The sequence below is a fragment of the Gopherus evgoodei genome, chromosome 9 (genome assembly GCF_007399415.2).
Source record: "Gopherus evgoodei ecotype Sinaloan lineage chromosome 9, rGopEvg1_v1.p, whole genome shotgun sequence".
NCBI lineage: Eukaryota > Metazoa > Chordata > Testudines > Testudinidae > Gopherus > Gopherus evgoodei.
The window spans coordinates 23,351,397-23,378,429 of NC_044330.1; the positions used below are offsets into that span (position 1 = coordinate 23,351,397).

Consider the following 27,033-nt stretch of genomic DNA (forward strand, 5'->3'; position numbering starts at 1 on the left):
GAAAAGACCTAGGTTTACAATTTATGATTAAAACTCTACTATCTACACAATATACATAGACATAAAATGTAAAAACTTAAATATCTTAGAAACAGTAGCCAATCAGTTGTTTTAATTGTCATATTTGAATTCAGCACATCAAAATACATAATAAATATCACATTTTATCTCTGAAGCAGACGACTTCTCAAAAATTGTAGACCAGTGTTATCAAAGGAAACATCAGATATGTTTCTCCAGAAAACTCATTACATAAGAAAGTCAAGAATATAAACAAGCACACAACCGGAGTGTGCAAGGATTTTTTTCTCCTATAGATTAAAAAAAGAAAATAGCAGCAATTTTAATATCAAAGTCTTCCCTTCATTAAAAAAGGAATTAGGTCAGACATAGAAGGAAGATTTATATTGATAAGGGATCAACCCATGGCCCTAATCAGGTCAGGAATAGTTTATCACTTTTTGGTTAATATTACAAATTTTGCAATAGTTAAAATCATAATTGGAGAGACCTCAACATCTCATTAAACCCTCTAATGATAAATATTTTAAAAGCCCTAAGTATAGGATCAAAAAAGTCAATGAAAAACTCCAGGCTTCCTGACCCTTGGAGGCATCATCTCCCCTCTTACAGAGATTGCATCTTCTCCTATCCCACCCTGCAAATTTTATACACCACATCATCTTTGGTACTAGATATTATAGACTGAAACATCATACCTCACCTATGGATAGACCACACAATGGTTGGAACCCCATTTAAAATCTATAATGGTGATTCTGTAGAAAAGACACGGAGGCTGACTAACTCTCTAATGAAGGAGTCACTTATTTTGGATGCTATCAAAACAAAAACTAAGTTCAATTCTGATACTAATGATAGAGGTCAAGCATTTAAAAAAAGAACTTGGCCAGGAATGAATTTAAAGCAGTAAAGAGAGGGAAATTAATTAGCTTACCATCTCGGGGGTTGGGGGGTGGGGAGAGAAAGGGAAGCAGAAAAAGCAAAATTAACAAAAAGAAATTGAAAAATTGCAAACTTTTCCTCAAAGAACTGGGTCTAGAAGTATATTAAACACTATTCTTCCTCGGAGAACAACTAAATACCATATTTCTAGAGAAAACTGAACAAGCCTCAGCTGGCGGAAACAAAGTTATTCTGAGGGTGGCAATAAAGCTAATAAGCTCCATGGCTCTAGATCAAGAAGAGGAAGAAAATTAGAAATGCATGCAATAAAATAAACTGCAAACAAGGGAATAAAATTTAACACCAGAGAGATTATTAAAGAACTCAGGAGGTTTTATACATATATTTATGTCTCCAACTATAAAGAGCCTATGGAGATAATTATGGAATATATTAATGAAGCTAACATGCCAAGGTTAGCTCAGAAATAGCAGACAGGCTAAGGTCCGTTATAACACTAGAAACTTTTGCAATTATAGTAAGGTTGGTTGGGGGTGTGATTTTTGGTGATATTTCTAGACCAGCAAAAACCCTAGTTTAGATGCAGTTATACTGGCATATCTGATTTCACTTGGGGAACTGGTATAAACTATACTGGTAAAGTCCCTTTTTACTAGTCTATACTGGCAAACTTATTTTTAGTGTAAACCTGGCTTCTGAAAAGCCAATGCAGGAAGAGAAGATTATAAAGGCATTAAATGAATGCCAACACAAAAATTCGAAGGACCAGATTGGTTCTCAGATGAGTTGTATAGGATGATATCAGACACCATAGCATGTAAACTAACTACTCTAACGATGTTTTAGAGAGTAAGGATTTGTAGTGTGGATTCCACCTCCTCTCCTACTTGCAATTACATACCTTGCTGTGACAACTACAGCTACACCAGTTGCTTATATGGAACAGTAGTTTTAGAAAAGTAAAGCATTCAGGCAGCATCTCACTCCCCAGGTAATCCCATAGAGGTTAGTCGGAGTAAACTCTATGGAATAAAGTTCTGCTCAACGTAAAAGTATGAAAATCAGTTCCTTAATGTATTTTAAACTGTCTTCTAAAGAAATTTAGTATCTGAAAACAAGGAAAAAGAACTAGTATAGTGTGACCAGCAAGCTTTCAGCCAACTGCCAGCAAGTGCTCCTTACACAATGAGTGATCCATAAACCACAGTTTGGGAACCTCTCTCTTGGACTCCTCTCCTCATTATTTTAAACACCCAGCACCAGCACACTTTATACACATTGACCAAATATAATCCTGATGGCATTTCTATGGATATGACTACACTTTGAGCAGGAAGTGAAAATTCCAGCTTGAGGAAACATACCAGCACTAGCTTGGATCAAACTAATGGGCTAAAAATGAAAACTAGCCACAACAGCCCAAGTATGTACCTAGCATCTCAGACCTTGTGCTGGCTAACTATTCCTACCACTTCCACACTATTTTAAACACACTAGCTTGACCAGAGCTAGTTCAGCTATGTCTCCTCAAGCTGGAATTTACACCTCCAGCTTGAAATGTAGACATACCCTCTGTTGCAAATGTAAGCAGGGGAATGGCTCCACTATGGTGGGGAAATTTTTCTGGCTTATACACTACCCTGGTGGAATTGGCTAGCGAAAGGATCTGAGTCCTTGCTCCCACTTCCTTTACCTAGAGGCCTGCCTGACCGCAAGGACTCCCCTTCCACTCTCCTGTGTGGCAGAGTCCTCATAATCCCAACAAGGCTTGGCCCAGGATTCCTGGGGGACTCAATCTCCAGTCTTGTCATGGTCCCTTAGGACAGGAGCTAGGGTGTTCCCACTCTGGGGTGCTCTCTACACTCTGGATGCTTCTCTGACCCTGATCATTGCATATAGTTCAAGCAAATACAATTTATTAAGCAGCAATTAATTTTTAAAAAATAAGGAAAAATGGGAAAGGTTAAAGGAAAACACGTAACCCCATCCTATGGCATGGGGACATCACAAACAGCGTCTCTGGAATGTAAAGGAAGTTCAGTTTGTTCCTCACACATTCCAGGCCTCCTTCTCAGGCCCTGGCTAATGCTGCAGGTCGGACACTTGCTCTGGCAGTGGCCACACACCTTCAAGCTCTGGGTGGCAGGACCCTTCTTCCCAGTATTGCCCCCACCGGCACCATGAGAGTTACAATCCCCCTCCAAGTCTATCCTGCAAGTTTTCTTGGCTGGTGGGGTCTCCCTGTGCTGGGCCCTCTGCGCAGTGTTCCCTCCTCTTACTCTCTCCAGTTGCTCACCACACCTGGTTCTGGACTGCTCCAGCTTCAGCTCCACTCTGCCTCAGTGCTGCTGCTGCTTTGCCTCCAGCACAGCTCCCTGGGCTGCTTCTCTGGGTCTGGTTGCGTCAGCTCTGCTCCCAGCACAACTCTCTGCCTGTCTCCTTTAGCTCAGCACCATTCTGGCCCAGGCAGCCCCAACTCACACTTAAGACAAGTCCCCGGGCCTCTTGACTCCCTCCTTAGCCTATCCACCCTGTAAATCAGGCTGACCTGGAGCGTTGGCCTCTCCCCATTGCCCCTGGGGGCTGTCAGTCTCAGGGCCCAGATTTCCTATTGGCCCTTCCCCTTTCTTTTGGTCTTGGGAGCTAGCCAACCAAACCCCCATTAAGTTTTAGTAAGGGGCCAACAGTGCCCTTACACAAAAGTCATATTCATTCCTGGTTTCCTCTAGAGGAAACTGAAACATCTTGTTTTGCCAAGTTGCTGAAGCCTTCTCTATACTGCAGCTGTGGCAGGGACCAGCACAGCCCCCAAACGTTGGTGGCATTTGCTGGAAGGGATGTATGGATAGGATGTCCTTCCCCAGTCGGCCACCACTAAAGATGGTCAGAAATTAAAGTTCACCTCATCTAGTGGAAAACCTACATGATGACGCTGAAGTGTGGGGGGAAAACAATCCCATATCATACCAGAGTAGCAGCCAGTGCAGAAAAAAATGCTCTGATTTTCAGTGGTACAGAGCACTCACAACTACCACCAAAGTGAAGTCAAAGAGAGCTATCAGTGCTCTAAAAAAGCCAGGTCCATAGAATTTATATTTCCCTGTGCCAACTTTGGTGAGGCCATGTTTCTAACTAACAAATTCACTGATGTTTTGCCCACTCTACTCTGCACTAAGATGACCTCAAATGAAGTATTTTGTCCAGTTCTAGGTGTCACATTTCAAGAAAGATCTGGACAAATTGGAGAAAGTTCAGAGGAGAGCAACAAAAATGATTGAAGGTCTAGAAAACATGACCTATGAGGAAAGATTGAAAAAAATTATCTCTTGATGCAGTGTGCTCTGCTTAGAAACTATACTCTGTTTTCATGTGCATGCTACAGCCTTCAATAATTTGAGATTCACTTTACATGGTTTTCAAAAGTGCTGGAAGTTTATTCAGCACAATCCCTAACATAAGAGATATCTACAGAGGATACTCTAGTTCTATTAATAAGAAGAGATTTATATGCTCAGGAGGATGCAGCAATGTGATGAACATTCTAGGCATGAGACAAAGGAAGTCAAGGTTTAAAAAAAAAAGGTGAAGTACTGTAAAAAGCTGGAATACATAGGGTTAAAATACAGCCATTGGAACACTTTACTATACATCAACTCCAACACTGCAATAGTAAAATAGATTAGATTATTATTTACTATGTGCATTAAGGGCCTGAGCCAAAACCACTTGACAGTCTCTCCATTAGTGTTAATCAGCTTTGGATACAGCCCTTATACTAACACAGTCATCTTAGGTTGGGATTTCCAGAGCAACCTACGATTCTGATCCGTAAATCCCACAAAAATGTCAATGGGAGTTAGGTTCCTAACTCGTAGGCCCCTTTGAAAACAACAGCCCTAGCATTTGGGCACTCATTATCGTATAAGACGACCTTTGGTGTTTAGGGTTGTGGACAAATCTTGCAGTGATTGACTGTTGAATATGATGGTACGTATAACTCTGACGAGCCATGCTAAACTGTCCTTCTAATGATCCCTCCCCCCTTTTTGGAGAAGCATTAACACATTTCTTTATTTACATTTATATTGCACCTTCATCCTTGTACCTGAAGTTATTGCTGCACTTTAGAAATTGAAATTAAAAAGTATACTCATCCATTTCTTAGTGTTGCCATTTAGTACATGTTGTACATGCGGGGACATGCCATTAGTTACAAGGTTTAAAAGACCAGAACTTTTATTGGAAATCTGATGTGCCAGAGTGATATCAAAGCAAAAGGAAAAAGCAACATGAGACAGCTAGAAGTGAGGGAAAAAAATGAGGCATGACTTGGCTGAAACTGCCACCAGTGCAGCTGTAGCACCACACTGCCTCCTCCTGATATTTGATCAGACACAGAGAGAAAAGAAGTCGTTAACTAGTAGCATATCATGATGATTTATCAGACACTTTATGTAATGTCATCTCACTCATGCTGAGTGGTAAGTTAACCTGGTTTTGCCCTCTGATGTTTAAATGCAAGTCCCAAGAGCCTTAATACACTTTTCACCATATAAATGTGTAAAATCCACCCAGAAGTATGAACATTTTTATTGTATATTTGCATTCTTGTTCTTCACTGACTAATGGGAAAATGAAAGCTAGGGTTGTCAGGAACTGGAAGAAAACAATTCCCTAGGACCCCAATTCCTTCCTAAAATGGAAGATGCCAAAGAAATGTAGGTTCATCACCTGATTTGAAGTTTTCTGTCTGGAATACAGAATAAGGAGGTAGTGATGCTGCTGTCCAATTAATTTGTGCAAGGCATTTTTGCCTGAAAAACTCAGTACATATAATCAGACTAGCTGCTAGTTCACAATTCCTATTACTCAAAAAATAATTAGGAATACATTCAATTATTATTAGGATTTTCAACTGAATGCCTCAATATCGTCCATCATCCCTTTATTGCATGCCTGAAAGAAAACAAAAACAATTCCCCAAAAAGTATTACAATGTAATCCCTCAAACATGAGTGAAATGCATAAGGTTCTGAAGAACACAAGCATACAGAGATATCCAAATACAGATACAGTTCTGGTGTTACCTGATGTACATGGTATGGCTGTATACGGCTGAGAAGCATACTGAACAGCTGACATTACTCTTGATCTAGAGAATATTAGATACATTTAGAGAAGGAAGAATTTGGTGAATACCTGTAAGCCACACACTTCCATGGTCACCACTGGTGCTGGAATTGGGAGGGGCCAGGAGGCCATGCCCTCTTTTTTAAACAACAAAACATGAGCGCAGAATTAATGTTCCCTGCAGATTTCTCCCTCCCACCTCGCTCCACAGTATAATAGAATCTGCCAGGGAAGCACCTTTCTCCCACCAAGGGCTGCTGTGGCACCAGAAGAGAGCAGTTGGCTCACCACTGGAGCAGCCAGCTGCAGAGAGGGAAGGAACACTTTAGCCGTGGTCCCCACTTCTACAAAGATTCCAGTTCCCTTGATGGTTGCTAGCTAATGTTGAAAAGAAAGAGGTCTAATAGCATAACATAGTATCTTGTATGTATATATGTACTTCTGCCATCTACTGTACAGGACTTCAGACTTGATCATTGGTCCATCCTAATAGAGAAGTCAGTGGAGCTGCCATTTCTTTGTCTGATAAGTCTGGTTTTGGAACTAAACTTGCTCTTTGAAGCAGGTATGAAGATAACTAGTAATTATGGAGTAGCCATGGACCATTACAGTATGGCACATTCGCTAAATTGAGGAATTTGAGGGTGTTTTTTTACGACTTTCAGAAATGTGACAAGTTTATATTTTTTCTTCTGAAATGTATTCATCTGAAAGAACTGTTCAGAAAAAAATATTCTTCTTAATAGTGAACTTTTTGATCTTAATAAGTTACTCAATGAATGTAAACACTCAAGCTGACACAAAAATGCATCTTTTTAAATAGATTTAAAACCGCATGAAGACCAGGATAGCAATAAGAATTCTGTTGCTTAAATTCATAACAAGAGGAGAAGAAGCTAAAAATGATTAGTGCATGTTCACATAAACATTTTTTTCAGACTATCCCATGCTATCCTAATATGTATCCTTCAGAACAGAAATAAATAGCTCTCTTTTGGGGACAAATGTGAGCTGAATACACTTGAAAAGATGCACTGTGCTTTTGTAATAGACATTTTCAAAATGATGCAACCACATTTCAATGTTGGTATGGCAACTAGCATAATTAGACTGAACCTTCATTGTATATATACGTATTTTAAAAAGCTTTCCCCAAACATTAAAAACACCACTACTATACAGATTTTATACATTTAAATCTCGCTGGTCATGTTAACCACCACTACATGTCCTATATCATTACCAGATTTGCTGTCTTTGTTTGTAATGCCAGATTATAATTAATTCCTGCTGATGGATTTAATTACCCCAGGCAAATTGAAATCTGCTGGTTTCAAATCACCTGGAGCTGAAGGTGATCCATTTTGTGCTCCTTTTCACCACACCTGATAGCTAGAAAAAATAAATGGCAACAGCAAATGCCACAAAGAAAAAAATATTCCAAAAGATATTTTCTCTGTGAATAATTTGTACAAGATTGCCCTCTCTCCTCCCACCACTAGAAAGATATCATAAGAGACACCAAGTCTTGGGGGAAAAAAACTAAAGAAAATTTAAATCGTGCACTTTGGCAGGACATATGACATACCAGAAAAAATCTGCACAGCAGCCCACCTCATGTTTCAGCTTTTCTCTTCTTACCAATTTGAAGCCAGTTCTTACTGTCTGGGTTACAGGGACGTTTGTCTTTGCAGCTTCTTGAATATTTAGGCTCTCATTCTGTGTTACACTATCTCTACAGTCAGAGCTGAAACTGGGAGGGACGGATGGAGCAAAAGTCCTTCATGTCACTTTTCGCTTTCTCTGTTCTGGGGCAGCTGGGGGGCTGCCTTGCCCACAATGGAATCTGGGAATCAGAGAATAAAGCTGGGCAACTTTTTTTCAGTGAAGAGTAAAATTGCCAAAAAATTGCAGTTTCAGGAAAACAAACTATTTACAAAGTCAGGGTAAATTCGGCCAATACGTTCATCTGAATAAAAAAAAAAGGGAGAAACCCCCAAATTTCAAAGATGTATGAAACAAAATGTTGATTAAGATCAACATGTCAATCCATTCAATCCAAGCTAAACTTTGTAATTTTTGTCTCGGTGAGAGGAAAAAAAAATAATTTCAAAATAAAAAAATTTTAGCCATTGAACTGAAAAATCAAGTATTTGCTCAACTCGGTCAGAAAAGAACAGGAGTTTATTCTACTCTGACCACGCTCCCATTTTCTTCTCATCTCTGGCCTGACCATGAAATGCCTCCCACACCAGGAGCTCAGAGCATCCCCAGCATAGAGTTGCTCCAACAATCCAATACTGGCAGTGGATCCCCTTTATGCAGAAGTGTGAGGACCATGTGAGGTAGGAGGGTCCCAGAGCTCAGGCTGCAGCCAAGCCGGAATGTCTTCGAGGTAAATAAACAGTCCTGCAGTCCAAGCCCCGTGAGCCCAAGTCAGCTGGCACAGACCAGCTGTGGGTGTCTAATTGGAGTGTAGACATACCCTGCGATGCCTGTGGGGTGGAGGAAGGGGGAAAACTAATCCTAGCAAATTATTTTGACTGCAGAGAAGAGGGGACCCATAAAGGGTCCACTGCATCTGGGGGAAGCTGACAAGTCCAAGTCGACAGGCCTTTGCTGGCAGAGCTCGTGTTAGTGAGCTAAAAATAGTTGTGTCAACCGTGCTTTGATATTGGGACTCAGATTGGAGCCTTGGCTTCACACACACACACCCACCATCAGCTTGAGAGCCCAAGCTCCAGCCCGAGGCCCACTGTCAAAGCACTGTGAACATAGTTATGCTGGGGTCCCTGGGGTGCAACCTGGACTGTGGGACTGCTGAGCCTTCTGTCCCTTCATACTGTGACGCTCATGTCATGCTACAAACCTCTAGCAGGTAGTGCACTTACAGAGACATCCACAGGCAGGGACACACCCAACTGAGTTACATGCATGATCTCCCAGTCACTCGTGGTCAATAGAAAGGCTCCAGACAATTCCCTCCAGCTCCAGCCCTATATCCCAGGACTGTACTCTTACACTACTCAAGGCCCGCTTGGGCAAATGCGAGTTCATTAAATAGCTCGCCACTCTCTCAGTGTGGAATAGACACACGCTAGCCTTTGTAAACTGAGCTGAGATTTCCCAAGCACTTCAAACAAAACACAGTTTTAGGTAAAATATAAAACAGGTTTGTTAACTACAAAAAGACAGATTTTAAGTGATTATAAGTAGCAAGTGTAAAGATCAAAGTTGGTTACTTAAGAAATAAAAATAAATTCGCTAAGTTCTACAAACTAAACAGGATTTGAATCAAGCAGTGTCTTACCCTGGCATATGGTACAATCAGGTTACAGATCCTCAATACACAGGCAGGGACCACCCTTCCCCAGTTCAAACTCTTTGTCCTCCAGGAGTTGAGCATGGGGAGGAGGGAGAGAGGCCAAGTAATGATGTTACTTCCCCTCTTTTTATATTTACTTCCAGCTTACTGGAAAGATCTTTGCTGTGACATGGGGATCAAGCAGTCCCCATAGCATACGTGCTCTCTCTGAGAAGTCTCTGGGAGAGTGGATTCCCTTTAATGGGCCATCAGCACATGGCTGGCTAGTCATTTGTTGCAACTGAACAGCTGGCTGTGGGCATCTTCGGTACCACTAATGTCGCTACCAAATGTCAGTACCATTAACATGAATACCACTAACACAAGTCTGTGGGTCCAGACTGGGATGATCGCTTTCAGCTGCAGTGTAGACATACTCTTAGTGTACTGTAGGCCAGGGTTCTCAACCTTTTTCTTTTCGAGCTCCCGCCCCCCCAAGCATGCTATAAGAACTCTATGGCCAACCTGTGCCATAACAACTGGTTCTCTACATATAAAAGCAAAGGCCGACATTAAGGGGTAGCAAGCAAGGTAATTTCTCAGGGCCCCATGCCACAGGGGGCCTTGTGAAGCTAAGCTGCTCAGGCTTTGGCTTCAGCCCCAGGTGGTGGAGCTTGGAGCCCCAGGCTTCATCCCTGCATGGTGAGGCTTCAGTTTCCTGCCCTGGGCCCCAGTAAGCCTAATGCTGGCCCTGCTCGGCAGACCCCCTGAAACCTACTCACGGCCTCCCAGGGGCCCTGGACCCCTGGTTGACAACCACTGCTGTAGGCAACAGAACCATGCGTAAGTGGTTATGGCCCCTACAACACTTATAGTTGCACTTGAACACACTATCTCACAAACTGTGCCAAACCTTAACTCAGGGCATGTCTACACTGTGATAGAAAGCCCACAGCATTAAGTCTCAGCGCCCAGGTCAGCTGACTCAGGTTGTGGTGCTAAAAACTGCAGTGTAAACATTTGGGCTTGGGTGGGAGCCTGGGCTCTGAGATCTTCCTCTCTCTCAGGTTCTCAGAGCCAGGGCTCCAAAGCCCAAATTGTAATTGTATAGCCCCACAGCCCAAGCCCTGTGAGCCTGAGTCAGCTGACCCGAGCCAGATGCAGTCATGTTGCAAGTCTTTTATCGCAGTGTAGACATCCTCACAGTCTCTTATGGAACATGAGTTTGCTAACAGGAGAGACAACAAGACATTTATGCCTAGAGTCAGCCTGTAGCTGGTGTAAAAAACAAAAAAACCCTCTTCCACCCCTAGAATTGAAGGATGGTATCAGAAAGTAACAGAATAGTTGCTACATAATGATCTTGTGAAATTTTTGTCTATAAACTAAACAACAGTATTTCCTGTCACTGTTTTTCTTTGAAGGAACTGGCCTGGTCATGTGGGAGGGAGGTGACACATTAAAAAGTCTTAGTGTCGTCATATGATGAGATAAACTAGATATCACATAATCTGCTGCAATATTTCTATAATAATACAAGTTTATAACAGGATTGTAAGAAATACTAGGCTTGATTTTCAGAGGTTCACAGCACTTACATCCAAGTGAAGTCAAAGAGAGCTGCTGAAGCTCAGCACCACTGAAGAATCAGGTCCTTCATTCCTAAATATTACACAACAAAACTATGATTTGTGTTATGTCAATCACAAGTTACAAAGGCCGGAGTCACACTTGAACCAGAATGTATCCTTTATACACAGAGGGGTTTTGTTTTTTTTTACTTTTTTCCTCAAGCTACATTTTTTCCAACCCCAACTTCCCCACAAAAGCAATGTTTTAAGAGTGCCTTGGTAGTCATTTTCTCTTTAGTTGAAATCACGTCTAAAAACTGACCTTGGCTTCAGCTGAAATACATTAAATTGACGAACTGTATCAATACTCAACATTTACTATATATACATAAAGAAAATAATACTGGTATATTCTGCTACCAAGACAAAAAGAACTGAGATGCTAATTTTGCATTACAGTGTTAAAAAGCCATCTGAGAAGCAACTGGTAAAACAGAGTCATTGCATGTTTAAAATCATACACAAAACAATTTATACAGAAACAATCAAAAATAAATGCCATATTAGACCTCTGATGTTGAGTATTCTCTATTTATATTCAGAACTATTATCCTAAGCAAGTTAAAGCAATTGAAAATTACATTTGTTTTCATATCCACATAATTCCAAATGTTATCTTATAGCCCACACCCGCATTAACGATTCTAGCAGAATCAAACATTTGATTTCTAATTAAGTTTCTTTCATTCTGACACTGGATTTCTCTTCCTATCTTAAATAATATTATTCAAGAGCAAAATGCAAAGATTTGCATTTTTACATAATATTTTATTAAGTGCAAATGGTAAATATTTCTTAAAAGGAACTCCTCCTAACCTTCTGCCCTAGCCAAAGATTTATTGAACTAATGACTTTGACAAAAGACACTGCATTTCCCATAGTTACATTCATGATCCATTTTAGATACCTTTTTGCATGTAAAAAAAAATAGATTGGTTAAGATAACTATTGCTTAAATAACTGGATACCCCACCACATCCAATGACTCCTCACTGCCCCTGCATGTAAACAGTCTGGCTGAACCCTGCAAACATTTACCTACATACTTAACTTTACATGTGAGGAACCCAATTTACATCAACGGTACTCTTCACGTGGATAAATGCACATGGTGGATAGTTACACAAATTAGACTTTCAGTCACTAAAGTGCATTAACTCCAGATCTTCCCTCCAAGTTCCTCCCTGCTCTCTTGCCATACCCTTCCTTTTTATATAACGTCTGTTACTGGGTTTATAAGATTCTATGTACTGTGAAGCTCTGAGTACTCGTCTGTGCTGTTATAAGCAGTAATATAATAACTCCTTAGATGTGGGCGCCCAGAGTAAAACAGCAAATTATAGGACTTTTTTGGCACAGTTTGATTTGTACAATATATAAAAAGCAATTCTTCTCATTAATATTTTTGAGATACTTCCAAACATTTGTGACTCAGTATAGCATAAATACCAGACAGGTAATGTTTTAAGATCGCCATATGAAATGATTTCATTAGTATATACAATATATATTAGAATAAATATAATCTTCTGGTAATCTATTATTCTAATAACCACCTATGCCAGTGGGCTAAAAAGTGAAGACAGCAGTGACATATAGAATGTCCAAATCAATGATTCACTCATAACTGAGATAGTGAGGGTCACTGTTAGAGAAGAGAGCAAAAATGTTACCCCTTCAGTAGAGTGCAGTGAGCCATAAAGACATTTTCTCAATCAAATATTTTGATTCACAGAAAGTTTCTTTTAATAGGGGTGTGTGTGTGTACACATGCGTGCAGGCAAGTAGAAGTAGGGTGTTTTTTTTTTTTAAAAAAATCTAGTTGGCAATTTCTGATGATGCGAAGGAATATCCCCTTCGAGACAATGAAGATTCTTATTATTTGTATTGTGATAGTGCCTAAGGATTCCAGTCAGATTAGTACCCATTATGCTAGACACACTAGGAAGAAAACCCACAAAAAAAGCCAGTCCTCGCCCTGAGGAGCTTACAGTGAAAGTAGCAAGTGCAAGTAGACAGAAATGAGCTTTAGGTGCTTAGTAGTGAGATTATAGAAAGGTGCAGAAGAAAAAAAATTCACTGCATCCAGAAGTCAAAGCAAAACAATCAATTCAAATGGAAATTATTGCAGCTATTCCTTGTTCTAAAGCATTACCTTTGATTTCTTAAGCCTTTAAAGAGAGATCCCAACTCCCAGTCCTCTGCTTTAAACTCCAGGAGGTGAAATCCTGGTCCTACTGAAGTCAAGGGGAGTTTTGCTCTTGACTTCATGGGAGACAGGATTTCACCCTAGACCTTGCTTCCTACTTCTAAGTAGTACTGCACTGCAGCAGATAAAGCCAAGATCATTATCACTAATGCAGGCACAACTTATGAATATATGATATTAGGAAGATTAAATTATTATTTTTAAGACCTTGGGGTGACAAACAGGTGACACAAATTAAGTACAGAAAATGCACAATGCTGCACAGGACATTTTGGAACACCCTAAGTTGAATCTTTCCACAGCTGAATGCTGAGGTGCAATCTCAGACGACAGTAGGTGACAAGTATTAAATGAGGTGTATAACATGTCATCAACATATAAATAAATGTTTAACTATAACTAATATTAAACAGCTGGCAGCACTTGAAAGAGATAGTTCTACCAAAGAGACAAATAACTTTCAGGTAGCAGCAGACGATAACATTGTTGACTTTATTTTTGCTTTGTTCCACCTTCAAGTCTTTATATGGTAAAGTAAATGTTATGAATAGTTGACTTTATATATGAAGATATGCACCCACAGAGACATTTTAATGGAAAAGTATACTCATTTTATTCTTCTATTATTCATTAGGCACAAATTAGTAAGTATTTAGGCAACTAAGCTCAGACTTTTATCCAAAATGTATATATTACAAAACCTGTAGTAAAGGAAACTGAACACACACTGAGTGATGGGATCTAGCAAGCAAAATTGTATTTACATAACTGTTTTAAATTTTTTTAAAATAAACACTTCTAGGGAGGAAAAGGAAATTTATTGTTGTTTTATTCAACTGCTCTACAAATTTTTTTCCAGTTGCTACAAAAATCTTGGCAAATTATTTTGTGACTTGTAAGTAAGTGTAATGGATTTACCTGTGCAAAAGAACAGCAGTTACAAAATTGGACATTTGATCTGATACATACCCTGATTATGAATACTCAGAGTTGCATATATATCTGTGCTATTCTCTGTATCATCCATTGTGTGGAACCATTCTATCTGACCATTAAACTATTTTTTCAGAACTCTTTCCTCCTAGTTTCAATTTGTTCTATCATCAAATACTGGCTACTATATTTTAAGTAACAGCCACATATTCTTACTGCCCAGAATAATTTTATACAAAGAATTAGGAATCATGTTTACAGAGGCATCTTATGTTACTTTAAACAGATGCTGTATTTTTAGTTATTTTTGCTACAAGTGTTAGAAGTTACTTCCTGCAACATAAACAAAAGTCAAAGAACTGACAATATTAAATATGACAATTGCTATGAATCAAAAACTCTTTTCATCTGTTTATAAAGCTATAAACATTGGATTCTATTTTTGGTATTCTCCACTAATTCCATTCAACACCAATATCAGATGAAGCATTATTCTATTGCAGAAAATCATGTTTTTAAGTATTTCTAGGCAGCAATGAAGTCACTAAATGGGGAACGCAATCATATTAAAATGCAATAAATTGTTATATTCTGGTCTGTGAACATTTATATTCCTTCTTACGGACAATTACTAAACCCACTGTATCTTATTTCAGAGTTTAAGAGAAATCCTTAATGCCAGATGCTGCGGAAAGCATATCATTTTGCTTTGAACTTATCTGCATGTAAACACACTAGGGAATTAAAACAGGAATATTTTTAAAATGTATGTTATAAGAATATTTGTCCTGGCCACACTTCCACATGATTGTGTGCTGTCCAGAGCTGTCCATGGTACCAAAGAGTTCAAGCCTTGCCATTTGAGAGTAAATAATTATTTACTTTGATTTGAGAGAAAACCATACACTGCTAGTGAGTAGAATTAACTTATCTGAAGAATAACACACACAAAAATCAAAAGGGCTACTGTTATCTTTCTGTTCTCAAGAGGTCATCTGAAAAGGCCTAGAGACTGGAGAGCAGAAATCTTGGAGTGTTTACAAAAAGGTGGAGATTGGAATGCCTATAGACTGAGTTTTGTCACTTGCCACCACAGAAACTGTAGAGCACAGACTCAACTGCTGAGTTGGAACATATGATGCCAGACAACTAACTTAAAATATGCACAGAACAAGCTGCTTCTTCCCATAGAAGCAAATTTATTTCATTCCCATGCCAGTGTTTCAAACTAAAAAGTGAAATACAAATAATCTAGGATACCCACCAATGCTGGGAAAAACTCTGGACACACACCAGCCATTGCTTGCCTATTGAGGATTATCACAGCAGAGAGCAGGCTCTCCCTGGCTCTGACAGATTATGTCTCTGAGACTGAACCATTTAAAGAGCCACATGACACTAAATGATGTCATCAGTAAAACAGGTCACAACTGCAACCATATGTAAAGGAAGGCTCTTTATGAGAGTGTTTGGAATTAACATTTTTCTCAAAGAAAAACTTTATAAAGGGTGTAGCTTCTCTAGGAGCACATTTACCCCTAGAGACCAGCCTCCAGAAAGGTAATTAAAGGTCATTCTAATCTTATTTATCTAGGTAGTTATTACTTACGGAACTCAAATGGATGGCTCCCATGAATAAAGTCCACTGTGTTGCTAAAAGTTGCATTATCAAGCCTTAGCTTTTTAATTGCATGTTAGAAAGAATCAGTTTTAAACAAAGTAGTTTCAATATTTACAGATTTGACCCCCTACTTTGGGGGAAAATGCAGAATTTTCAGGCACAGAGCACAGAAAGAACTGTTTACCTACCCATTTCTGCAGTGAAGAGAAACACGATTTAGATGCAATGCGTTATTTAAAGGATAATTGCTCTTTTTAATCAAACTTTATTTTAATTTGTATGTTGCTGCTAAATATATCTTTTTTTACAGATTTGAAGATTGCTCATGCATTATCGATTGTTCGCAGTACAATAATGTCAGATGTTCAATGGTAGGTCCTATCCAACTAGTAAGAAAAAAAAATCAAGTATTACATCTACATGTTTGGCAAAAGCAGTTCTTAATCAGAATGCAAATAGATTTATGAGAGAAGAGTCTTAGCAGAAAATCCCCCTCTCATATCCTACTCCCATATCCTTCCTTCAAGCCATGTCCCCAGTGTGCCACTTTTATGCCAAAACCCAGAAAAAAAATTGTTTCCAACAGTGACTGGGATTTTCAAATGAGCTCAAGGGAGTTAGGCACTGAATTCCTATCAAATTTCACGGTGATCTGGGTGCATACCTCCCTTAGGATCCTTTGACAATCTCACCCCCTGCATTATTTTAGCATTCAAATCAGTTATGAACTCTTCTGTATCCTATTAAAGTTATTAATTGTATGGCTATAATGAGTTCATGGCTATAATTCCCAAATGTTACTCATTAATACAAACATTAATGCTAAAAAGATTGTAATTTACAATTATTGAAGTCTTTGAACGTGTCTGCAATCTCTTCTGCAAAACCAGTGGTTTCTTATTAAGAGACTTAATTTTCAGGAAACACATCTTACAGTGATAATTAAGGTAGGGAAAGTCAGAGGCCTTATTGTGGGAAGCCTCTCATACTTTGATCCACTGTTCCCTCTGGCCTTCCTGATCAGCTGTATGGGCTGAATCTTGCTCCACTGAAATCAATGGGAGTTTTCCTTCCTGCAGTCAGACCAGGATCAAATCATATATTTTGGAAGAGGTGGGGGAAGGTATCTAAGGCAGGTGTTGGAGAGTACTGGTGATACTCAGAGCTAGTCTGATCAGCTTTTCTTTGAGGAGATTCCCCCGACCCCCACATGGCTGATTAACTGAGTTTTCACATTCCTGGCAAGGTTCACAGGGCAAAAATATACCAGCCACCTCCTAAAAATAAGAAGAGTAGCAAAGTGCCAAGGATGTGTATGTCATACAGTAACAGTGCTGTTAATGAGAGTCTATACAGGCAACCAGGAAGGGCTTGGTTGGGATCCTGCTACAAGGACTCCTGCCCAACATTATGATAACAAGGTAAGCTTTGGAGAAGAAGGAGATGGCTAAAAGACAGAAAGAATGTTTGACATATAGGATGTGACCTTACTACCATGCACAGGAACAGCACACCACCATGGATAAAGGGAACGGAATCACATTGGCATAAGAACAGTGAACAGAGCAGTGATTTAGGCACAAGATTTAATAAAAGAAAAAAAATGTACCAAATTAGATGAAGTTTAACAACAAAAATTTGTCCAAGTTTGTCCACAAAATTCTAAGAAGTGACATCCTGGACTTTGACACACTTACAGCAGTACTACACTTATTGGGGCATAACTGAAAAGTTATATTTCAATTAAGTTGGAATGTTTTACATTAAATGGCAGAAAAGAAGGATGCCTATTATACATTTGAACTCCATATTCAACACTTGTTGCCCAGTTGAAGTATGCAGGTGTATAATTTCAGTAGTTTAAGGTTTTTCTTTGAAAAATGCAAATGCAGTGTAAAGTTAAAGGATGCATTCTCCTGTATGGAAGTTCTGCTGTAAATATAATGTTCCATAAATGCAAAGGACAGAAATGAGCCAAAGTCCAGTGATTACATCACTAAGATCTTAGCCATGCACCGGAGGTTTTGAAATAGGTCTGATTTTTGAAGAATTCTGAAGTACATTTATTTTCCTACAAAAGCTGGAATCAGAACCATGGCCGTCAACCAGAATTACTTGGAATGGCTCAATTTGGTCCTTAATATAGAAACTGCCAAATGGAGAGACCCAGCGCAGATGGCTTTTCCCCCTAAATAAAGTGGCAACCTCAAATCAACAAAATCTGTTATAACAGCAAAAGTTGTGGTTTGGGGAGATCACGCAGAGCTGCAATAACGCTGACGTTGCTGGACCATCTCATAGACTCATAGACTCTAGGACTGGAAGGGACCTCGAGAGGTCATCGAGTCCAGTCCCCTGCCCTCATGGCAGGACCAAATACTGTCTAGACCATCCCTAACAGACATTTATCTAACCTACTCTTAAATATCTCCAGAGATGGAGATTCCACAACCTCCCTAGGCAATTTATTCCAGTGTTTAACTACCCTGACAGTTAGGAACTTTTTCCTAATGTCCAACCTAAATCTCCCTTGCTGCAGTTTAAGCCCATTGCTTCTTGTTCTATCATTGGAGGCTAAGGTGAACAAGTTTTCTCCCTCCTCCTGATGACACCCTTTTAGATACCTGAAAACTGCTATCAGGTCTCCTCTCAGTCTTCTCTTTTCCAAACTAAACAAACCCAATTCCTTCAGCCTTCCTTCATAGGTCATGTTCTCAAGACCTTTAATCATTCTTGTTGCTCTTCTCTGGACCCTCTCCAATTTCTCCACATCTTTCTTGAAATGCAGTGCCCAGAACTGGACACAATACTCCAGTTGAGGCCTAACCAGCGCAGAGTAAAGCGGAAGAATGACTTCTCGTGTCTTGTTTACAACACACCTGTTAACGCATCCCAGAATCATGTTTGCTTTTTTTGCAACAGTATCACACTGTTGACTCATATTAAGCTTGTGGTCTACTATGACCCCTAGATCTCTTTCTGCCATACTCCTTCCTAGACAATCTCTTCCCATTCTGTATGTGTGAAACTGATTGTTCCTTCCTAGGTGGAGCACTTTGCATTTATCTTTATTGAACTTCATCCTGTTTACCTCAGACCATTTCTCCAATTTGTCCAGATCATTTTGAATTTTGACCCTGTCCTCCAAAGCAGTTGCAATCCCTCCCAGTTTGGTATCATCCGCAAACTTAATAAGCGTACTTTCTATGCCAACATCTAAATCGTTGATGAAGATATTGAACAGAACTGGTCCCAAAACAGACCCCTGTGGAACCCCACTTGTTATACCTTTCCAGCAGGATTGAGAGTCATTAACAACTACTCTCTGAGTACGGTTATCCAGCCAGTTATGCACCCATGGAGGCTTGTTGCTTGCCCATCTCCAGCTGAGGATTGCCCTGCTTGGCAGTGCTGGTGTAGCACATGTGTCACTTGAAGGCATTCCAATTAAGTAGAATTATCATTCTATTTAAGCAGCAGTCATTATCATTTACCATCATTAGGTTTAAATCAGGCCTGCCAGAGACTGTTGTTAGCCCTCAGAACATACATAACGTTCTCGCTCTTTCTTTTGGCTGGCGGGGCAGGGGTAGCAATCCTTTTCCTGACAGGCTAAATTATGGAAATATTTTCTTTTCATACACTTCTGATATGTTCCTTTTTGGAGTGTATGGTTGATAGAAGATTATTGTTGCTTTCCACTGTGAAAAGTTTTAAATTCAGTTCTTTTGTGCTATGTCTAGAGACAAATGGATGTATAGTAAGATTTTAAAATTAAACTTGTAGATTTGATGGGGACTCCCAATTAAGTAGATTTCTTGATGGGGAAGGGCATTATACTACAAAGTATACTACTAAATATAAAAAATTTCAATACATAGGAAACTGTTCAAATATTCCTGTCAAGCCTCATAAATCATTCACACTATATCTGTTTGCATAGATCCAAGAACTAAGAGTTAGATAGTTTGTGATTTCACAATAATTGTGTGCCAGAAAATGTTAACATAGCCTCTCTTCATAATGCATGTGCACCATCCACATATGCTTTGTATGAAGGAGTAAATAACCTGCAAAGTTTGAAGTACATTGCATATACAATTTCACTAAAATGTGCAGTCTTTAATTATAAGAAGTTCAGAAAGGTTGGATTTCTGACTACCTATAATCTTTAAGTTTTAACTAAAGTTATTGTGACTAAAACTCTTAAACCCTAGAGGTAAGCCTTTACTTTCATTAATTGTCATTCTAACCAGCCCTGGTCCCAAAAGAAATGAGGACAAAGATGGCAGCAGTCCAAAAACATAAATGGGGGCCTTTAGCACTATCTGCTTCTTATAAGCCAGCCAAAAGAAGGAGAGGGCACACCTGGAGGCAATGGTATTGAAATGCCATTGAGGCAAGTAGCCCTAGCTCCAGTGGCAAAAGGCCATATAAACAAAGCCTGCTGACTGGCTTAGTGAGGAGGATGAGTATTATTTTTTTTAACATCAGGGACACAGTGTCTTCTGCATGTATAGCCGGCTCACTGCCCACTGTGGATACTTTCTTAAATAATGTAATTGAAGAAGACATGCAAGGTCTGAGGGCTGGAGGATGCAGTCAGCACACATGCAGTTTTTATATAAATTTTTCTCAAACAAAGAAGTACCTGGGAAGAGCAGTGATAATGATGTTAGAAACATAACTCTTGGAAGATTGTGAGTTTCCTCCTCTGTCTAATAGCTCCCTTTCTATAGCATGAGTTTTAAAGTGAAGCACTAATATGAGAGTTTTCTGAATACATGAATGAAGGTAGCTGGTCCAAAACAAGTGCCACTGCATAGAACTAAAGGCATTTTAATCAATGTTTTTTCAAGCTGCTGAGATTCAGAGTGACACAGATTCAATTCAGAGATAAAATGTATATGGTTACCCACAGCAAACTAGGCTAAGCCACAGCTCGCTGAATAGTGCACTATCAGAATCCAGTTAAGGAGGGTTCACGTCACCATCGATCAATAAGTAGTGATCAAATGATTGTCAGGCACATCATACTACCCTCAGGCAAATTCAATTTTACTGGCTTTCCTAAGCTTATGAAAACCAGATAGCCTTAAAAATAAAAACCCTTATAAAAATCCACTAGAAATAAAAGTTGTGATATGATTGCCTGAAGAGAATTTCAACCCAGTAAATCAGAGTCGAGGCAGCTGGTTTAGAGAAAGAAATTAATCTCAACATTTTGCCTCCAAATTCCCATAACTTCTTAATGATTCTTTTTAATTATTGCTTTGTGTTTCTGTATTCCTGGTTCTAACTATGACCAAAAGAAGGAAGTATCATATTTGATGAATTCAAATTATAAATTCTAATTACTATCTGAACTTGAGGTTCAACAAGTGTTAGTCATCCTCACTCAGTTTATGCACATTTTGGATACATCATTTTGCAATATGTACTGTGTAATGCTCAGCCAATCCATCTCAAATGCACATCTTAGGTTCTGACCAGTTGTGTGTGTGGCTTTTGTTTGGGGTCCCCCCGCAACTCAGGTAGCCTTTTCACCAGACTGTTACCTTCCACATTTTTCAGTTCTTTTAATGTTTCTTTCCTGCTCTCTTTCATGTCTGATTTTCAACAGGGGGTGCAAAAAAGGGAAATAGGTAAGATGAGAAAGGGGGAAGTCAAAAATAAACAAACAAACAAGTTTTTAAATATAGTGACTGCTCTCAGCCTGGATCACCCCCTTTCCTTGACAGTTTCTTTAACAAGATTTTATTACCTCATAGGATAACTATTTTAATAGATTGTGAGATGCGCAAATGCTTTGGTAATTGGGTCCTTATAAGTACTATACCTAAGAGAGACAGCTAGTCCTTCACCTTCAGAGAACAGATTCCGTTTTCTTAAAGGGAAACAATAGAAGAGTCTTAGCATTATCAAAAGTCAAGGAAAATGGTTCCTCTTTCCTTATTCTAACTTTGGCAAGTATACGGAGGACTGGAATTCCTGAAGTGAGCATTTCTTTAAAAAAACCAAAAACCCGAAAAGCAACACTAGTGACCATGCTTCATTTTCCACATAAAATAATAAAATTCAAAATGTGCTAATTTTGTTCAAAGACGTGAAAGCAATACAAGTAGTTTTCCAGATTAAGTTCCCTCCCTCCACCCACACTGCAAAATGAATGATCTTTGAAATCACCCAAGCCCTTTTGTGTGGAAGAAGAGAGCCATCTTGTGGTATTTCAATAAACAGTAAAGCATGATCAAGAAATGGCTATATAAAATATCCAGTGACGTTCTAGTGTCTCACAAACAAGATCTACATTTGTTTTATCTAATAGAGGATAATAACCCATTTAGTGCATATTATATTACATTCAGAACTCAATATTGCAGTATGGTCTCATACTAAGAAAGTGGCCTCTAGGTATGAATAGAAAACATCCAAAAATAAAACAGTAATATTTTATTGAAAACCGTCAAGTTTAAAATAGCCTAACCCATTATGGTGTCACACAAGACAATGGTTAGGGGAAACAGTTTATTTAGTTTAAGTTTATCTGAATAATGTAGCTGGTAGGCTAAAAAGGGCCCCTCAGAAGAGCTGTGTGCTTAATACTATAATATTTTGTTGTTTCTGTGCAAAAGGTAGCAGATTATACAAAATTCTGTTGCTTGATTTTCAGAGTCTTGGAGACCTGAATGTAAATTGATTTCCAGACTTAAATTTTTACCAAATCAAGTCATGGTTAAACTTACAACAAGTAACAATTCACATATAAGTATGGAGTATGGCTAAGTATCTTCCATCTACTTGTGATTGGAAAACCAGTTCTTGCACGTCTGTTAGTGACTTTTGAGGTCACCAAAATTATGATCCGAGAAGCAATATCCAATGTACCTGACCATATATACTTTCCCCTATTTAGAGGACACCACTGCAGCCAAAAGCTAGAATGCCCTCTGCCTTGATCTATTTGAAAGGCCTGACATGGCATGATAGGCTACAATCTCCTGCATGTTTTTGGAAGCTATTTGTATTGTTTGTGTTTTCATTCTGAATCAGTTTAGTAAAAGTTATATCAAAATCAATGTAATCTGTCAGATTTGAAACAGGTTACAGAGCAGTATGATTGATTCCTTTATTTTTAGACCCAAAGAGTTCCAGAGATGGTCACAATCTTCATAATGTTCCTGAGTGCTAGATATTGCATTTGGTTCTCTGATTTACCACATTTTAGAACCAAGTATCAGAGGGGAAGCCGTGTTAGTCTGGATCTGTAAAAGCAGCAAAGAATCCTGTGGCACCTGACAAAGTGGGTATTCACCCACGAAAGCTCATGCTCCAAAACGTCTGTTAGTCTATAAAGTGCCACAGGATTCTTTGCTGCTTTTACACATTTTAGAAAAGTGTGTAAAATCTCCCCTGAAGAGGATCAAAAATATTCCTTCCAAAGCCAGTTATAATTTATGATCATTATATTGGCTTATATACCTCTTTTAGAGAGCAGCATGGGAATCACATTTATATTGCAGAACAGCACCAAGTTTCCCCACCTTCTCCCAGAGAACACAAACACAAAACTCTGAGAATATGCTTAACTAAGGATCCATACTTTTTTCAGGAGAGCAATGTATCAACGAAAATCTGTCCTCTAGCGGCTGTTAACATCACCTAAAATGTTTAGCAATCAATGTTGTTCTGTGTGGCTCTGGGAAAAAAGATCTGATGCACAGTTGCAATCTTACTTGTTTAAACACTTTTGCCTTAATGCATGTTTGAGAAACTATGAAATTCTGTCACTCAAAGTTTTTACTTTGTCATTAGTCAAAAGCTTAATCCTAAATTCCCCCCACCTGACTTGAATAGTTCATTTATATCAATGCCTGCTGATGAAACCAGCAAAGCAGTAGTTGTAGAGAGAAACTATACTTACAGGAGTGCTGCCATCGGAAAAAGCGTTCATGCTGATCGAACTGCTCATTTTGTCAGATGACAAGGAAGGTGGTGATGGACTGCGCTTCTCCAAGTGCAGCAAATCCTGATGCTGCAGATATTTGCGCCATGCTCGCTGAATACTGATTGCAATTCAAAATAAAGGTGAATATGTATAAACAACAGGTTCTCCATCCAGCACAACTTCATAAAGATCGAGGAGACTTTCTCTGGGGGGAAAGCTAGGTACACTGTATTAACAAAAAGGTATCCAATGTATTTAGCCCTTTTTTGCTTTGTGACTTACTTGTGACTGGATAAGTTTTTACTAATATTATTTGTAATTTTTTCAACATTCATTATGAGAACAGATAACAATCCATAGAGGGTTCTTACATTATCCATTATGTCTTTGTTATTTGTGGTATGCTATTGGCTACTTAAGTCAAATGGTATGATTTCTGCTCCTTGATTGGCTGACTGAGACTTTATAAACAAGAAAGAAAACATTACTGGTGTGAATAGTGGATACTCATATTCATACACAACACACTTGTTCACATGTAAGTTCAAGTATTCACACCCAGAACAACCACTCACAACCCCCCAAAACATTCAGACATATGCCCACAGAGAAGCAAACAATAAAAAGATACTAACATGGCTGACCCAAACAACTGTTCAATATAGGGCATTTGCATTAGTCACTGAGTTCTAACAAAGATATTCGATAGAGTAGAAATACTTGTGAACTTTAAAAGTGTAATTGGAAACAAGAATTGTTTAGGAATTCATGGAATTACAAAAGTGATTAACTCCGTGAAGACTATAAATACATCAACAATTCTAAAACATCTTAAATAGGTTGTAAGAAGTAAACATCTGTCTCAGAGAAAAGCTGGGCTTCAGAAGCTTATTTGTCAATCTTGCTGCCAGATTCTGATACAGACACAATTAGAATATCAGAGGTCAGATCCTGGCCCATACTGAATCCACTTTATGCTGAGGTAGGAGGACAAAGGGGACTTAAGATTGGCTTAAATAAGCAACTGCGGAGTTATCTGGAAGTGGGGCATTTTCAGCTGTCACAGAGCTAGAGCTCTATGCCACCCCTTCCATGGAGCCAGCATATTGGGGGCACGCCAGGTCACTCCTAGAACATGCTGTGGCTCTGTGATCCTTACAAAATGTAACTTCCCATAGTTTTTGTGCAGAAAAGGAAAAATATGACCCTGTGTGAATATGAGCTATAGTCCATTTCTACTGGATAATTTGTATGATCAGCCTGCGCATTTTCTCATTGCAGTAATCTCTCCTTTTTTTCAAACATATACATCTCTCACTGTAATTTTACCTAGCCAGGACACCAGCAGGACAGAGTCATACACAACACACTTTAAAAGAACATTAAGCTTCTGATGCAAACTAGCAAAAACTTACATCAGAAGTTAAGGCTGAATTTGTCTTTGGAAGAGAAGCACCACACTGGCAGACTCCTCCTTCCACAGTCACACTAGGAGCTTTTCATTCCAAATTTTCAACTTGAAACAAGTTTATACAGTTCTCATATTAAATTTAGTAAAATACAGGAATTGGCATTTCAAACATGACTGTTAACATCTTAATTTATGAGAGTACCATGTAATATATACTTGATTTTGGGTGCTAGGCAAATACAAACAAGAAAAAGACTTTGCTTTCTAAGTGAAATTTTATTTTTATAGCATGATTTCAAATACTCAAATTCCCTGTTCCTAATTATATCTCCGTTGCTGTACTTGTCACCAGATGGCAGTGTGATATCAATTATGCATTTATAAGGCGGGAAAGACAGATTTGTAAGAAATATTAGTCATAAAAATATCTAGAATAGTAATAGCTTTAATGTGAAATGTTTGATTGCATGCAACATATGATCTATGTACTCCACAGAAAGTCGATACTAAATTTGTTGTAATGCTCCTTATTTATCTGTTGTTTTAGTCTAACAGGCTATTGATAACATCTTTTGCATTTAAAACAATGGAGGTTTTAATTTAATTGGGTGTGAAAATTAATAAAACAAAAGACTGTTCTCAGTGGTACCTGATGACAGAACAAGGAGCAATGGTCTCAAGTTGCAGTTGGGGAGGTTTAGCTTGGAAATTAGGAAAAACATTTTCACTCAGAGAGTGGTGAAGCACTGGAATGGGTTACCTAGGGAGGTGGTGGAATCTCCTTCCTTAGAGGTTTTTAAGGTCAGCTGACAAAGCCCTGGCTAGGTTGATTTAGTTGGGAATTGGTCCTGCTTTGAGCAGGGGGTTGGACTAGATGACCTCCTGAGGTCCCTTCCAACCCTGATATTCTATGAGTCTATGAAAACAATCGGTACAATTTTATTTATTTTGATATTACATTAATTTATTTTATACTCCTCCACCTTTTCAGTTTTTGATGCACACCAAAGATTTTTTTTTTATATTGACAACATGTAAATGCAACAGAGAAGTTGTCAGAGAGAAGACTGGGGGGTTTAGGTGCCGAATACAAAGGCAATTAAGATTTTTTGACCTGAGGAGATGGACATAGGAGGAACATTGAATTGTGTGATAAGCACATTAGCTGCTTCTGCCTACTAAAACATCCCTTCTATTTCAGCAGGGGTATGTTTGATCGGACCAGCAAGGGAGTGGCCATCCTGGATGTCTGGTTCAGAGGGAGGGTGTGACCTCTGGTACCCAAGTTCCCTCTCCTTTTCCTTCCCACCTGCTCACAATGCACATGGGGATCATGCATGGTAGGGGTGGGGGAGGCTGGAGTCTCCTCCCCTGGTCACCCACTGGTTAATTCAGTGGTGCATGAAGGAGCTGATTGGCTCCACCAAATCTCCCATCCCCTCTGTATTTAAGCATTCCAAGTACCTAGCACCCATTCTTGCCCCTGGATGCTTCCCCACCCACCTGGTCTTGTAGGAGGTGTAGGTATGTCATAGGTGCCTTTCCAGGCTTGCTGGAGGTCTGATGAGTACCCCTGATCCTTCCTTAGGAAGGAATTTTTCCCTCTGAGCAAGACTGGTGTTGGATCCTGGAGGTGTGGTAGATGGAGACAAAGGTAAGGGACATCACTTGCAGGGGTGGAGGTAACTGAAAGTCTAATATAGGTACCACTTACAACTGGTGTCCAGTGTGAGTAATAGGCTTCAGGGACCCAGCTCCTGTGAAAAACCTGAGCACAGAAGCCAGGAGGTAGTGGTGAACTGTGAACTCTCCTCATCTGCCCTCCTTCCCACTTGCAAGGATAAGGTAGTGGGATTCAGCAATGGAGTGAGCCAAACTCATGATTAAGGGGATCAATCCTAATTCCTTGGTTGTATAGC

The 27,033-nt window shown here is 39.2% G+C and overlaps 1 protein-coding gene across 1 annotated transcript in view; it reads right to left on the bottom strand.

Annotated features, from left to right (window-relative positions):
• Positions 1 to 27,033, bottom strand: part of LOC115657565 (schwannomin-interacting protein 1) — a 470,940-nt gene that overhangs the window by 364,229 nt on the left and 79,678 nt on the right. The window contains exon 4 of the mRNA XM_030575601.1: positions 23,680 to 23,821. Coding sequence (XP_030431461.1) covers positions 23,680 to 23,821 — 142 coding nt within the window. The remainder of the gene's footprint in view (positions 1 to 23,679; positions 23,822 to 27,033) is intronic.